We start from the raw sequence: 14265 nt of genomic DNA on the forward strand, positions 1-14265 counted from the left end.
ATTTATTCCTGCAGGCGCCCTTTACCCGTGAAATGCCCCCAAACACAAAGCATTTCATTTTTACAACACAGGCTGTAGGCTAAAAGTTTAACATGGGCTACACATGGCCTACGTAGGATCATAAAATATCAGTAGGCTGACAAAAGGTGGTAAAGTATCAGCATTATTTTACTGAGCTACTGTCATTAGGTCTAGTGCTTATTGTAAAAAGGTGGTAAAATATCAGCATTATTATGACCGCCGCGCAGCGAAGCGGCGGTCATATAGATTTAGTCAGATTTTTTTTTTTTTTTTTTTTTTCTTTTTCGCATGTCCAAATTTCCGTCAATGATTCCCGGGACACTGAAAGACCGGGGTAGACGAAACTTGGTGGGCATGTAACCCCATATGGATAGCATGGAACCATCGTTTTTCGTTTTGATCTGTAGCCCCCCCGCTGGACTGCACCCCCCGAAAGGAGGGTAGGGCAGACACAGTTTTCTGTGAATATCTCGAGAACCGTAAGGTTTAGGAGGACCATTTTTTTTTTGTATGTTGATCTCAAGGGGCCATGTCAACCCATTCCATAACCACTCATTTCATGTATAGCGCCACCTAGTTAAACACAACAAAGTAAAAATGAGGTGTTGTAATCGCAGGTATCTGTGACCTAACATAGTCAAAACTGCACGAAATTGGAAGTGTAGGATCATTATGACACCCTCTGAATGCACGCCAAGTTTCGTGGAATTCCGTTCATGGGGGGCCACACAATAAATTAATTTATGTTACTATACACCAACTGGCCTGTAGGTGGCCGGAGACAGTTTTCTGTGAATATCTCGAGAACCGTAGGGCCTAGGAGGTCCACCTTTTTTTTGTATGTTGATCTCAAGGGGCCATGTCAACCTATCCCATTACCACTTATTTCATGTATAGCGCCACCTAGTTAAAAATTAAAAAGCAAAAAATTAGGTGTTTTCATCACAATATCTCTGGCTGACATGGTCAAAACTACACAAAATTGAAAGTGTAGGATCATTATGACACCCTCCGAATGCATGCCAAGTTTTGTGTACTTTCGTTCATGGGAGGCCTTACAATAAAACAATTTATGTGTACATTTAGTGACGTACACCAACAAGGATTCCCGGGACACTGAAAGACCGGGGTAGACGAAACTTGGTGGGCATGTAACACCATATGGATAGCATGGAACCATCGTTTTTCGTTTTGATCTGTAGCCCCCCCGCTGGACTGCACCCCCCGAAAGGAGGGTAGGGCAGACACAGTTTTCTGTGAATATCTCGAGAACCGTAAGGTTTAGGAGGACCATTTTTTTTTTGTATGTTGATCTCAAGGGGCCATGTCAACCCATTCCATAACCACTCATTTCATGTATAGCGCCACCTAGTTAAACACAACAAAGTAAAAATGAGGTGTTGTAATCGCAGGTATCTGTGACCTAACATAGTCAAAACTGCACGAAATTGGAAGTGTAGGATCATTATGACACCCTCTGAATGCACGCCAAGTTTCGTGGAATTCCGTTCATGGGGGGCCACACAATAAATTAATTTATGTTACTATACACCAACTGGCCTGTAGGTGGCCGGAGACAGTTTTCTGTGAATATCTCGAGAACCGTAGGGCCTAGGAGGTCCACCTTTTTTTTGTATGTTGATCTCAAGGGGCCATGTCAACCTATCCCATTACCACTTATTTCATGTATAGCGCCACCTAGTTAAAAATTAAAAAGCAAAAAATTAGGTGTTTTCATCACAATATCTCTGGCTGACATGGTCAAAACTACACAAAATTGAAAGTGTAGGATCATTATGACACCCTCCGAATGCATGCCAAGTTTTGTGTACTTTCGTTCATGGGAGGCCTTACAATAAAACAATTTATGTGTACATTTAGTGACGTACACCAACAAGGATTCCCGGGACACTGAAAGACCGGGGTACACAAAACTTGGTGGGCATGTACCCCCACATGGATAGCATGGAACTGTCATTTTTCGTTTTGATCTGTAGCCCACCCCCTGGACTGGACCCCCCGAAAGGAGGGTAGGCCAGACACAGTTCTCTGTGAATATCTTGAGAACTGTAGGGCCTAGGATGACCATTTTTTCCGTATATTTGCCTCCAGGGGTCATGTTAACCCAGTTCATGTGCACACATGTGCACAAACAGATACACACACACACACACATTCACAGTAATCATACGTATGACCAGGGCCGGCCCGAGGCATAAGCGAACTAAGTGGCTGCTTGGGGCCTCCTGCCCACCAGGGGGCCCCCAATCGAGTTTCTTTTTTTTTGTTTTACATAATAAATAACGTAAACAAGTGACATCAATGAATGAATAAATGAAACAATTATCATTCAAATCAAGAAAATTATGATTTCATGATCAATATGCCTACCTACTGCTACTGTGTCTGCCAGCCTTTGAGTCACCTGCATAAAGTAGACACCTCGGGTGCATATACAATTCGTGCAGACACTGCATCAAGTTCAACAATCGGAAGACACGGTAATGTTAAGACAAGTCACAAAAAAGGACGTATCCCTCTGGTGCCAAAAACAGAACGAAGAAAATGACAGAGGAGGAGAAAAACGAGCAAGATACAGGTATGTTTTGCATGATTATTTACAGTATGTTTTGTGCTTGAGGTAGCTAGCTAGCTGTCATGATCTAATATAAGCCATCACCAGAGCTAAATCTCCGCCATCAACAGAGAAATGTCTCCCATTAATATATATTTATCTAGATGTATTTCAGATGTCAAGGATATTGGGATTGTTTTGGATGTTCAATCAAGCATGTACCCTAGCTCTAGGTGGGCTTATTATGTCGTAAATTAAAGTTAGCTAGCTGACTGAAGTGGACATTAGCACTACAGTAGCTACATGAAAACGTAGCTGAAGGCAAATTTACCACAGAGGGATTGTTTCTGATTTCGCACCTGAAAGTGTTGATAGTTTATTACTGCTCTATAATATGTGACATAGTGGTAAGTCTGATAGCAACAACAGACTAAGCCCAGGCTCCCAGTCCCAACCCAACCCATTGACTAGCCCGACTCTGGGCATCGGTAACGTTCCAGCTTCATAGGCAAAGATGGAACAGCAGTGCGCTCTGCTCTAAGATCTTTGGAGAGAGATGGTAGTGTTTGAGAAAATATACCATGTTGGGTGGGGAGACTTCTGTGATGAAAATAAACTTACATTTGATTAAGATAGTGGCAAGTGATGTAGCGGTGCTACCCTAATATTTAGGCTGCAGTAGATCACCATGTTAAGCGTTCACCATACTGCAATTAAGTATACTCTGTTGATTATGCCTCATTTGCCAATAGAATATGAATTGTTACATGTGGAATTGCTTGTTATTTGAGTGTAAGTAATGATAGCAAAATAAACTCATTCTGCTCGATCAACTATGCACTTATGCAATATTTTTTTTTTTTCAGAGACACTGTTGAAGTCCTTTGGAGCACATCTCTACCTCTACCTAACTCTACCTACCAGAAGGTGAGGTTTTCTTGATGGCAAATGGTTACATAGCCTGTTAATATGACACGACACATTTAACATCGTTTTTTTTTTATTTATTTATGTATTTATTTAATCATTGCAGGTTCGTCCACTGCAGAGTTGCAGATGCCTAAAAACCAGGAACGAAGTAGGAATAATTATCTATTTTTTGGGACATTTTATTTTTGATTATTAATGTTTGTCTATTTTGTTTTTATTTTGTAGTTGAAAATTGCTCATTTAATGCACATTTGCGGATTTGTTCAGCAAATCTGTTGAAAAACAAGTCATTAAACTGATGTACTTGTTTACAACAAATACAAATGCTGTTGTATTTTGTTATTTGTCAATTCAACTTCAGTAAACCACCCTTAGTGCTTCACTTTGAATATGAATGTTTCAAATAAATCTGTGATTTTAGTACCCTCTAAGATTAAAAGGTGACAGGGTTGGTGTAAATAACAACTATATTAATACATTGGTTTACCAAGCACATGGGGCCAGAAGTCTAGATTGGAGCCCCAAAACATTTTTGGCATGTGAGCAAGGATGGATTACTGAATGAGCCTACCGAGCCCAAGAGGTCAAGGGACCCTGAACCCCAAGTAGTTGTGTGAATTCACTACCAATTAGTCAAAAAGCAAAAGGCTATGAATCTGAACAAATTTAGGTACTGCCCTTCTCCAGCTGACCATCCCAAAAATGCACCAGAATACAGGAAATCACATCTAACCCCCCCCCCCCACACACACACACACGTTTGTACCCACATTTGCACAAACAGGGTAGGGGGAGAGGGTCCTTATGCATCTGTGTCCAGGGGGACAGTAGTTCATAATCAGTCGCTGTATTAATACATAACCTCACTGTATTAATTTATAATATGACATTATAGTGTGAAGTTGTCAATTATCGCCAAGCACAGGTGACTGCGTTGTGGGAGGGGGCCCCCAAATCAAATTCTGCTTAGGGCCCCCAAAAGGCTTGGGCCGGCACTGCGTATGACACACTCACACAGTAGACATATGTACGCTTCCATGCACAGGCACATACGCAGGCACGCACACACACACACACACACACACACACACACACTCACACACACACACCCACACACATAACATAAACATAACACAAACAATCAAGAATTTCTCATAATTATGAACAGGCAAGATGGAGGTGGGGTTGTATAAAATGAATTTTACATGTGAAATCTATGAACTAATCATGTTTTGGTACTTGTTGTCTAGCAGATACCAGTGAGAATTGAGTGTGGATAATGCAATTTAGTGAGACAGTTAGAATCATATAGGCCTTTCAGCGTGATTTCTTTTTGTGGAAAAAATGTGCTGGACTGGGCGGCGGTCATATTTTGTACCGCTCTGCGGTACATCTAGTTTTACTGAGCTACAGTACTCGTCATTAGGTCTAGTGCCTATTCTACAAAAGATGGTAAAGTATCAGCATTATTTTACTGACCTACTTGTCATTAGGTCTAGTGCTGAATATTCTACAACAGGTGTTCCAGTGGTCACTGTGCATGAAGCAATCTATTGCTTGAGATTTGGGAATTGCACTTCCCCCAGGTAATTTCGGGCAACCCGTGCACCACTGACACACACACACACACACACACACACACACACACACACATTCATGGAAGCACACCAGCACTGTGTTTGCATTGTGTTGCTGGGGACTCATTGCTAGGGTCTCACCACTGGACTTCTTGACAGTGCACTCTCTAAATGTGCAATACTGTAATACTGTAATATTAAATGGGTAAATATTTTGTAATATTGCATCTGTCACTTGAGACTAGGTTTTTCTTGGCCAGTGGTGTTTTCACTGTGGCTTCAAAATATACATATGTGATCATGCGCCTCAACACACCTCGTTTTTTTATCTACCTGTGGGTGTGCAGGGTTCATTAAGGGTGAGAGAGTGTGCACACCTGGCGGGATGATAACAGCTTTTCAGCGGCCGCTTCTGAGAGCAGATAAATCTGGACAATGGACGTCTTAAAATATAGATTTATTTGTTACATTTGTAAAATATAGTTTTTTTTTGTTCTCCTTTAACTCAAAACACAAACAAAGGATGTCCCTATCGTATTCACAAATTGTTTTCAACTTCCACTCTACCTGGCTATAGGTAACCCAGCCCTATAGTAGACATCAATCAATCAGAGGGTCAGACGTCACGCTCAATTGGCCAGACACAGCACGTCATCAATCATAGTATTAACACTCAGGGCTGTATTTTGGGTCACCAGCGCATGGCGTAAAGTTCGTTATTCACCGGCGCGAAGTTGAATTCGGTATTTTGCACGTTTATTTTTTAAGCATTGCACCCAGGGGTGTGGCAATTAACAACCTAGGGAGGGACCTAGCGCGTTGTCTAAAATCGCTATCATACACCACCTAAACCTGGTCAGAAGTCAATGGCGAGTTCATATGCTATTTTAAGAGCGCATGTCAACAGTCATATTGGCAGGTGCACGCACCATCCTTCTATCATTCATGAACGCACACCAGCGCACGTCCATGCAAAACATTACAAATTGCAGGATTACAATGGGAAACATAATTAGAACAAAGATATTACGAAATACTGTACATCTCATAATGAGTAGTTATTCACCATAATTTGCAAATTGGTAATGACGGTTAAAAGTGATTAGGGGAGAGGCGAGAGACACGTATGGAGCACAGCTGAAGACGCACTGTCACAAGATATTCATCGAGTTACTCGAATAACTCGATTACAAAAATTATTCGAGGCAAAAACCCTGCCTCGAAGCCTCGTTAAATTCCTATGACGCGCACTATACGCGCAGGGATTTGATTGTTCCACACGGACCGTTGTTCAGGAAGCACACCACTAGCGTGTGAATCGTGATACATTAATCGTGATGAATTTAGCTGGCGCGATGGCGGAGTCAAGATGTCCATAAATTGCAGAGAGTGTCTAAAGTTTTCAAGTAAAGTTTTGGGATCATTACATACTCAAGAACAAGCATCTGAACCGAAAATATCCACTCCATGCTGTTTCACCAAGCGTCAATAAAGTAGGCTATCTATCAATCTATCTATCATCTATCTACGTAGCCTTTAGCCTACATTGATGTTGGCTGATTTTAATCACATACTGTATTTGTAGCGATGTCGTGATATAATGTTTAGCTTTGGTGTTTTTAAGTAGTAAACTTATTCACGTTCAATTGCAAGACAGTATGCCTAAAAAAGAACCCCTTCTTATACACACATGCATGCACCCTCATCTTCCCTCACGCACCGCACGCGTGCACACACACACACAGGTTGCTAGGTTACCATAGCAAATAGGCTCACCCCAGAAATTATTTTTTAGTAGCCTAATGGTAAAATTATTTGTTAGTAGCCTAATGGTAAATGCTGCAGGTGTAGAAATCTATATAAAACAGATATTTACTTTGATGTCAGGTCTAGATTACAGCATGAAACCTGTTGTGCAAATTAATACATTAAATTGCTTTCCCTCTTCTCCCTCCCAGCACTTCACAACATAGTATGGACAGCTTTGTTCGCCCAGCTAAGTCATGCACAAGAGGCTGCAATTTTACAGAGAGCATTTTGAACATTTTTTAATTGTTGGCACTGGCACTTATAAACACTAAATGGGTAAATTGCAATAAATGGGCTTAGTTTTGTAGCCTAATGTTGGAGTTAGAATAAATACATCTGTTCCAATTGCTTGATCATTTCACAGCCATGTCATTTTCATTATGCATTATTTGTTTTGGTGGTTTAAAAATGCAAAAAAAAAAGTATCCGATTAATCGATTAATCGATCGATAAAGTGCAAGATTAATCGATTACAAAAAGAATCGATAGCTGCAGCCCTAGATATAAGCAACTCCTCTGCAGGATAAATGTTGTTTTATTCAGTGATTTGAGCAATATTAGGGTAAGTGTTGCTTTTTCCAGCCTATGTTTTCGGTGGTAACCCATTGTCAGTCAATAGTGAAAGTAACTGCATATAACTGTTATATAGCTCCACTTTTCATAACGAAACCCCTCCCAATGTGAACTGGACATCCTACTAAATTTGAATAGACTTTTGACGAGTGACGATGCACTTTAGAATGTCATGATAGGGCCCTTAGAATTACGTAATTTTAAACCATAATTCACCATCATTTTAAACCATATTTCATGAACTTAAATATTATCATGTCTTTGTCATGTATTGACATCATGTCATTTTATCAATATTAATCATTCAAATTTGCAAACACAATATCAAAACAGCTCTAACAGGGCCCGTTGATGTCTTGGATTTTGGAAACTCTTGATAAGAGGAAAGAACTCACCTTGGATAAGGTCTTCCTGTGCTGACCCTCTGATGTCCATCAGTGACGGGGTCCTCATCCTTCAGGAACACGTGGCTGGACACAGCACATGCTGCTCTGCCTGTCTGATTTCCACCAACAGCATCATCCTCTTCTTGAGGGAAATCCATTCTAATCAATCAATCAATCAATAAGAAAATAAACAGAGAAAGGTGAGTAGTCCTCTCTAAAAAGAGAGGTGAGGAACATGTTTCTGATGAGAGGTTCCTTATGAAACACTTGCTCCACCAATAACAGATATGCTGAGGCCATGGAACCACGGACAGAGGAAATATAAAGGTCATTCCGCGTCAAATCAGACAAAATCCAGGAAAATGGTTGCTGCGACATCTCAGATTTTGCTCAAAGTTAGTCCACATAATATACAGAAATGTGATTTTTTACACTCTCAGAAATGCCTTATGTTGGAGGCCATGTTTGGGCATTAATATCTTATTCCTAGCCTGCCCAAACTTTGTAGAGTGGAAGACAGACACGTTCTCAGTATGACTGGACCATTACACATTTGTACTGCAAGCCCATTAGTTATAAGACTGCAGGGATTCCCAAACTGTGGTACGCGAGCTGCCACTAGGGGGTAAGCGAGATGAAAAGGGCAATGGCGGAAAGGAGTTAAAATGATTAATTAATTAATGAATAATCTAATTAATTCATAAATAATACATGATTTCGAATCGGGTTATAATGATATGGAACCGTGAAATTAAAGGAAATAATTTGTAAACTCTATAGTAGGCTATGTATTCATTCAAAATAAGCTACACACAATACACGTGATTTCCTGCGGGCAGCCAGAATATCTGGCGCGTTAGTTTCGTTGAAGTATAGGCTAGGTAGAAGGCTACGCAAACATGGAAAACTGGCTAAAAACAGGGACACTGTCCAAAAGGCCTAATTAAAGCGATCAAAGAGGAGAAGCAAGAGAAACAGAGCAGGACACAGGTAACGATGAGATGGGGGGCAGACTAATGAAGGTGGAGGTGGAGCGCAGGAGGATAAAAGAAAGAACGAGACAGAAAAGACTGTGAGAAGAAAACGAAAGTATGATGAGGCATATAGCCCTAGGCTTCACGTGGATTGGGAGACAGACTGCCCAAAGCCACAGTGCGTGGTCTGCAGTGAGATGCTATCTAACCATTCTAATGCCACAGTTTTTTTTGCGTGAGAGCTCATAGACCAGTTGCACATTTTGATTTTGTTATCATGCGTCAATAGAATGTGTTACTTTTTTATGTGTTGGATGGTGGGGGTACGCGAGCCGAGTCAGGATGTAGAAGGTGGTCCGCGGGGAAAAAAGTTTGGGAACCGCTGCTCTACAGTATACCGAAAAAAATATTGTAAACTCATTGTTTTATATCCCCATACAACCAATCATTATTTTGTCTGCAAATACAATATTTGATTAATGTTGAGCCAATATTTGAGGTCTCTGCAACAAATGCACATGAAGATACATTAAGGATAAGACAAGGTGTGATTGCATTTTTTGGTAATATATATAAAAGGACTAAAATTGTAGCCTATGGTAGTTAGTCAGAACACAAAAATCAACATGGGAATTCCTCAGTTTATAGTTATTTTGTGTAAAGTGATGTACAATGTCTAATTCACACATAAATACACTTACTTGGTTACATTGTATATGGGTTTTCATTCTAGGCCCTAATTTTTATCTATTTTATTTCTATCTGCATGGTACAACATTGGCTCTTTACACTAAATTCCAAAATTTTACACTGAGCTACTTTCACAAAGATTTGCAAGTGCCTACTAGCTACCCCACATATGGGGGGTTTTTCCTGCCATTAATAAAATTAAAATGAAAACAGTGAAATTAAAATGAAAAACTCGTTTTGCCATTTAATTTTCAAAGTGTCAGTGCAATTATCCTGCCAAATTTAAAAATAAAATGAAATATATACATTTGGCTTTTAATTTTCCTGATAAACACGATACATTTGTGACAAAAATAAAAATAAATTGAAAACGTCTATTTGTCATTTCATTTTCATTACCATCCTGGTATATTACTGCCAAAAATGAAAATGAAAATGTTAGTTGGAAAAGGAAAATGCAAACTTCACTTTGACTTTGCCTTTTCCTGACAATGTGCACAATGTATGCCAAAATGATAAATAAAATGAAAACTGACACCTGCTTGCGATTATTTTCCATTTCTCGATTTTCATTTTCATTTTCAAGTTCACAACATGCAAATGAGCTGCATTGTTAATGAGATGTATGTGGGTGGTGCTCTGGTGACGACAAATGCAAGTGACTAAGAGCGCCATTCACTTGCATTAGAATGAGGGATAGCCGTGACAAAACACCTCCTCTTAAATTTACAAGGCATTAAACAATTTGATAAACATAACGTTTTTAAAGACTTGCGTAAAAACAATTGATTGGTGCTGTGAATATGTACATAAGCAGCCAAATTCGCCTGCAATATTCTGATGTTGCTGGCTAACTCTTGTATTGCTAATGTTTACCGCTAGTCCCGGTTAGCTAGCTAACAGGCAAATTGGGGTATATTCGGTATATTAGTGTACATAGCTAACTGGCTGGCTGACCTTACTTGTTGAAAGTAAGATAGTATGTACAGACTGTGATGTCACCTGGATTATTTACCTCCGCCAAGGAGGTTATGTTTTAATCGGGGTCTGTCTGTCTGTCTGTCTGTTTGTTAGTAAGATAACTCAAAAAGTATGGATGGATTTCGATGAAATTTTCAGGGAAGGTCAGAAATGACCCAAGGAAGGAACGATTAAATTTGGGAGTGATCCGTATCACCGTCGGGATTTCGGAGGCGTTTATGTTTTTCGCTTAGTGGTGTAATTGCATGGTATGGCCACGTGGTGGCGATCTGAATAGTTTAGGTTCAAATGTATCACAACCTAGGAAGAACAATACAGGCGAAGGTCTGCGCTCTCTGAGTGTTTTTCTAGTTAAATGTTTCTGGAGGATTGGACCGGGTTGGTGTTTGTTGTTGCTGCTGCTGTTGCTGCGCCTCCAGTGTGGATGCTGCTTGTCTGAGGAGGTCCACAACTGACGGTGGCCTTTCTGTCGTCGCCATTTTTCTAAAGTAAATCGAAACCATGTGGTCGGTCGTGGCTAAAATTTAGTCACTTGAATTTGTCGTCACCAGAGCACCACCCACATACATCTCATTAACAATGCAGCTCATTTGCATGTTGTGAACTTGAAAATGAAAATGAAAATCGAGAAATGGAAAATAAATCGTAAGCAGGTGTCAGTTTTTATTTTATTTATCATTTTGGCATACATTGTGCGCATTGTCAGGAAAAGGCAAAGTCAAAGTGAAGTTTGCATTTTCATTTTCCAACTAACATTTTCATTTTCATTTTTGGCAGTAATATACCAGGATGGTAATGAAAATTAAATGACAAATAGACGTTTTCAATTTATTTTTATTTTTGTCACAAATGTATCGTGTTTATCAGGAAAATTAAAAGCCAAATGTATATATTTCATTTTATTTTTAAATTTGGTAGGATAATTGCACTGACACTTTGAAAATTAAATGGCAAAACGAGTTTTTCATTTTAATTTCACTGTTTTCATTTTAATTTTATTAATGGCAGGAAAAACCCCCCATAGCTATCTGGGCAGTAGCCTATATTTGAGATGAGGATGTCGAGCTTGATCTAACCGGTTAACGTTACACAATGCATGTTTCTGGTTCACCTGTTGTTAATAAAGCAAAATCGCCCCTTTGTAGGCTATTTGGTTGTAATGGAGAATTCTTGCTGTTAAACTGATAGTCCATGATAATGAAACAACACACCATTCTACTTTTGAGGGCTAAATTAAATGAAATATGGCTCGTTTTCCGTTTGAACACATTGTCATCAATATTTAAAATGACCAATTTTTGTGAATGTGCATGGTTATTGTTTCAAAACCGGAAATCAAATGAACGAAAAAGTAGGCCTACACGAACCCAATTAGGCTACAGTAACTAGCCTAGGCCTACATGAAAAATTCACTGTTGTTGCATGAAATGTAATTTGTGTTTAGCCTAAATCATCAGTTTCTATCATCTAATATGAAACAATATACTATATAATTCGCTACCGGGCTGTCGGCAGTAGGCCTAAAGCCAAAGCGTATGGGGACTATGGGGAGCGTATTTAGTCACTTGCATTTGTCGTCACCAGAGCACCACCCACATACATCTCATTAACAATGCAGCTCATTTGCATGTTGTGAACTTGAAAATGAAAATGAAAATCGAGAAATGGAAAATAAATCGCAAGCAGGTGTCCGTTTTTATTTTATTTATCATTTTGGCATACATTGTGCGCATTGTCAGGAAAAGGCAAAGTCAAAGTGAAGTTTGCATTTTCATTTTCCAACTAACATTTTCATTTTCATTTTTGGCAGTAATATACCAGGATGGTAATGAAAATGAAATGACAAATAGACGTTTTCAATTTATTTTTATTTTTGTCACAAATGTATCGCGTTTATCAGGAAAATTAAAAGCCAAATGTATATATTTCATTTTATTTTTAAATTTGGCAGGATAATTGCACTGACACTTTGAAAATTAAATGGCAAAACGAGTTTTTCATTTTAATTTCACTGTTTTCATTTTAATTTTATTAATGGCAGGAAAAACCCCCCATACCCCAAATACTCTCTGCAGGCCTGAATATTTCATAGCCTAATTATAGATAATTTATTTGTAACTATGTTTCGGCTGATTTATTCGACAGACATTTTACCAGGCTACATTTGGTTTAGGCTATTTGACTGAAGACGCAACGCAAATTAGCCTTTAGCTCAAGTCAGGGTCAGAAAGGTTGCACCGCCTAGCGAGCAAATCCATGACGTCTCCGACTGGTGTCCCTCTTTAAATTATCTCCAGGCCACGAAACCGATATATTAACGCTTCTCTGTAATCGATCACAACCTTACATTTAACTCACTTTATCTGCTTACCTCCATAAAACGTCAGAAATGTTCTTTCCCGAACACCAGTCTCTGTTAAGATGTCCTTTATTTACTTTCGATTTCAGTTGTTCCGCGTTCATCACGTGGGCAAACGCTACGTCTCCAGTCTATTAAATGCAAGGGGGCAGGCGAATTCCCTTCTTGCTCGGAAACTGTGTTTCATTCACAACTTCTCGCCACATAAAACGCTTATTTGGAACAATGCAGATATTACAGTTAAAAACAAATCCCTGTTTTTCTCTAGATGGTTTGAATATGGCATTCATAATGTTATTTCTTTATTTGATAGTTCTGGTGATATTTTGACATATGAAATGTTTTCATCACGTCATGGCTTCTCACTCCTATTTAGGGAATTTAAAGCAACACCAAAGAACTTTCCCTCTGTTGCACGCACGCTATTTGTTTATCCAGCACCGGCTTTGCAAATAACGATGTCCACAGACAAGGTAGAATATTTTGCATGACTTATAAAAGTACGATGTATTGCGACATCAGATGCAAGTCAAATTTGTAGTTTCTTATGTCTCATTCCATCGAACTTCAGATCCGCTACCTGATCTGGCAAACTATAGTGCGGTTATAGCCGATAGAGGGCCGCGAAGCGAATGCAGAATTGCCGTTCACCCTGTTACGAGTTGATGAACCACTGAAACAATTTTGGAAACATTATTTTAAGTTATAAAAAACTCTTTGGTGTTGCATAACACACTTAAAGCTATTCCTAAGGGGTTAATCCATCTAATGAAAAGTCACCTGTCTTTTGGTTTGGACAATATAACACAACATAAGTTACTTTTGAATGGGATAGACAGAAAATGTGATAATAAACATTTCAATTCAGAAACAAAAAAACTCCTAGAGGTAAATTCTACTAAGGATCTTTAATTTCTGATATTAACTGGAAAAGAGCTTGGTTGTTACCTAGTAAATACTGCATTACAAATAAAGTGAAAAAGGTTCATTTCAAAATTCTTCATAAAATATACCCTGTGAATGTAACTGTAGCCAAATATGCAGACATAAGTAGTGCTTGTTCCTTCTGTGGTGATGTGGATGAAACACTATCACACACCTATTTTTTGAATGTGAGAAAACTAAAACATTTCTCAGTGACTTAAATAGTCACCTTTTTGATCCACCTTACACTCTTAACATAAAATATTTTCTTTTTTATTATAATAATCCTGATAATAACTCTGGAATATATTGACTTCGTTTAGGGTAGCCTACTTCAGTTGAAAAGATGATCAAAACAGACTAGCCGACCACTTGTCATGAACGTGACATGACGTTCCACGGCCAAATCAAATAACCAATCGGGCGAGAGCCCTTCTAGCCAATCAGAGACGAAAAAGGCGGTACC

General features: G+C 39.1%; 1 protein-coding gene across 1 annotated transcript in view; it reads right to left on the minus strand.

Moving 5' to 3' along the window:
• LOC143118526 (uncharacterized) overlaps positions 1–14265 on the minus strand; it is a 32232-nt gene that overhangs the window by 7044 nt on the left and 10923 nt on the right. The window contains exon 2 of the mRNA XM_076279572.1: positions 7881–8030. Within this exon, the coding sequence (XP_076135687.1) occupies positions 7881–8029 (149 nt within the window). The 5' untranslated portion in view covers position 8030. The remainder of the gene's footprint in view (positions 1–7880; positions 8031–14265) is intronic.

The sequence above is a fragment of the Alosa pseudoharengus genome, unplaced genomic scaffold (genome assembly GCF_046254945.1).
Source record: "Alosa pseudoharengus isolate Yale_2024_CS ecotype anadromous, Long Island Sound unplaced genomic scaffold, YU_APseudo_1.1 YU_APseudo_1.1_scf_1, whole genome shotgun sequence".
NCBI lineage: Eukaryota > Metazoa > Chordata > Actinopteri > Clupeiformes > Clupeidae > Alosa > Alosa pseudoharengus.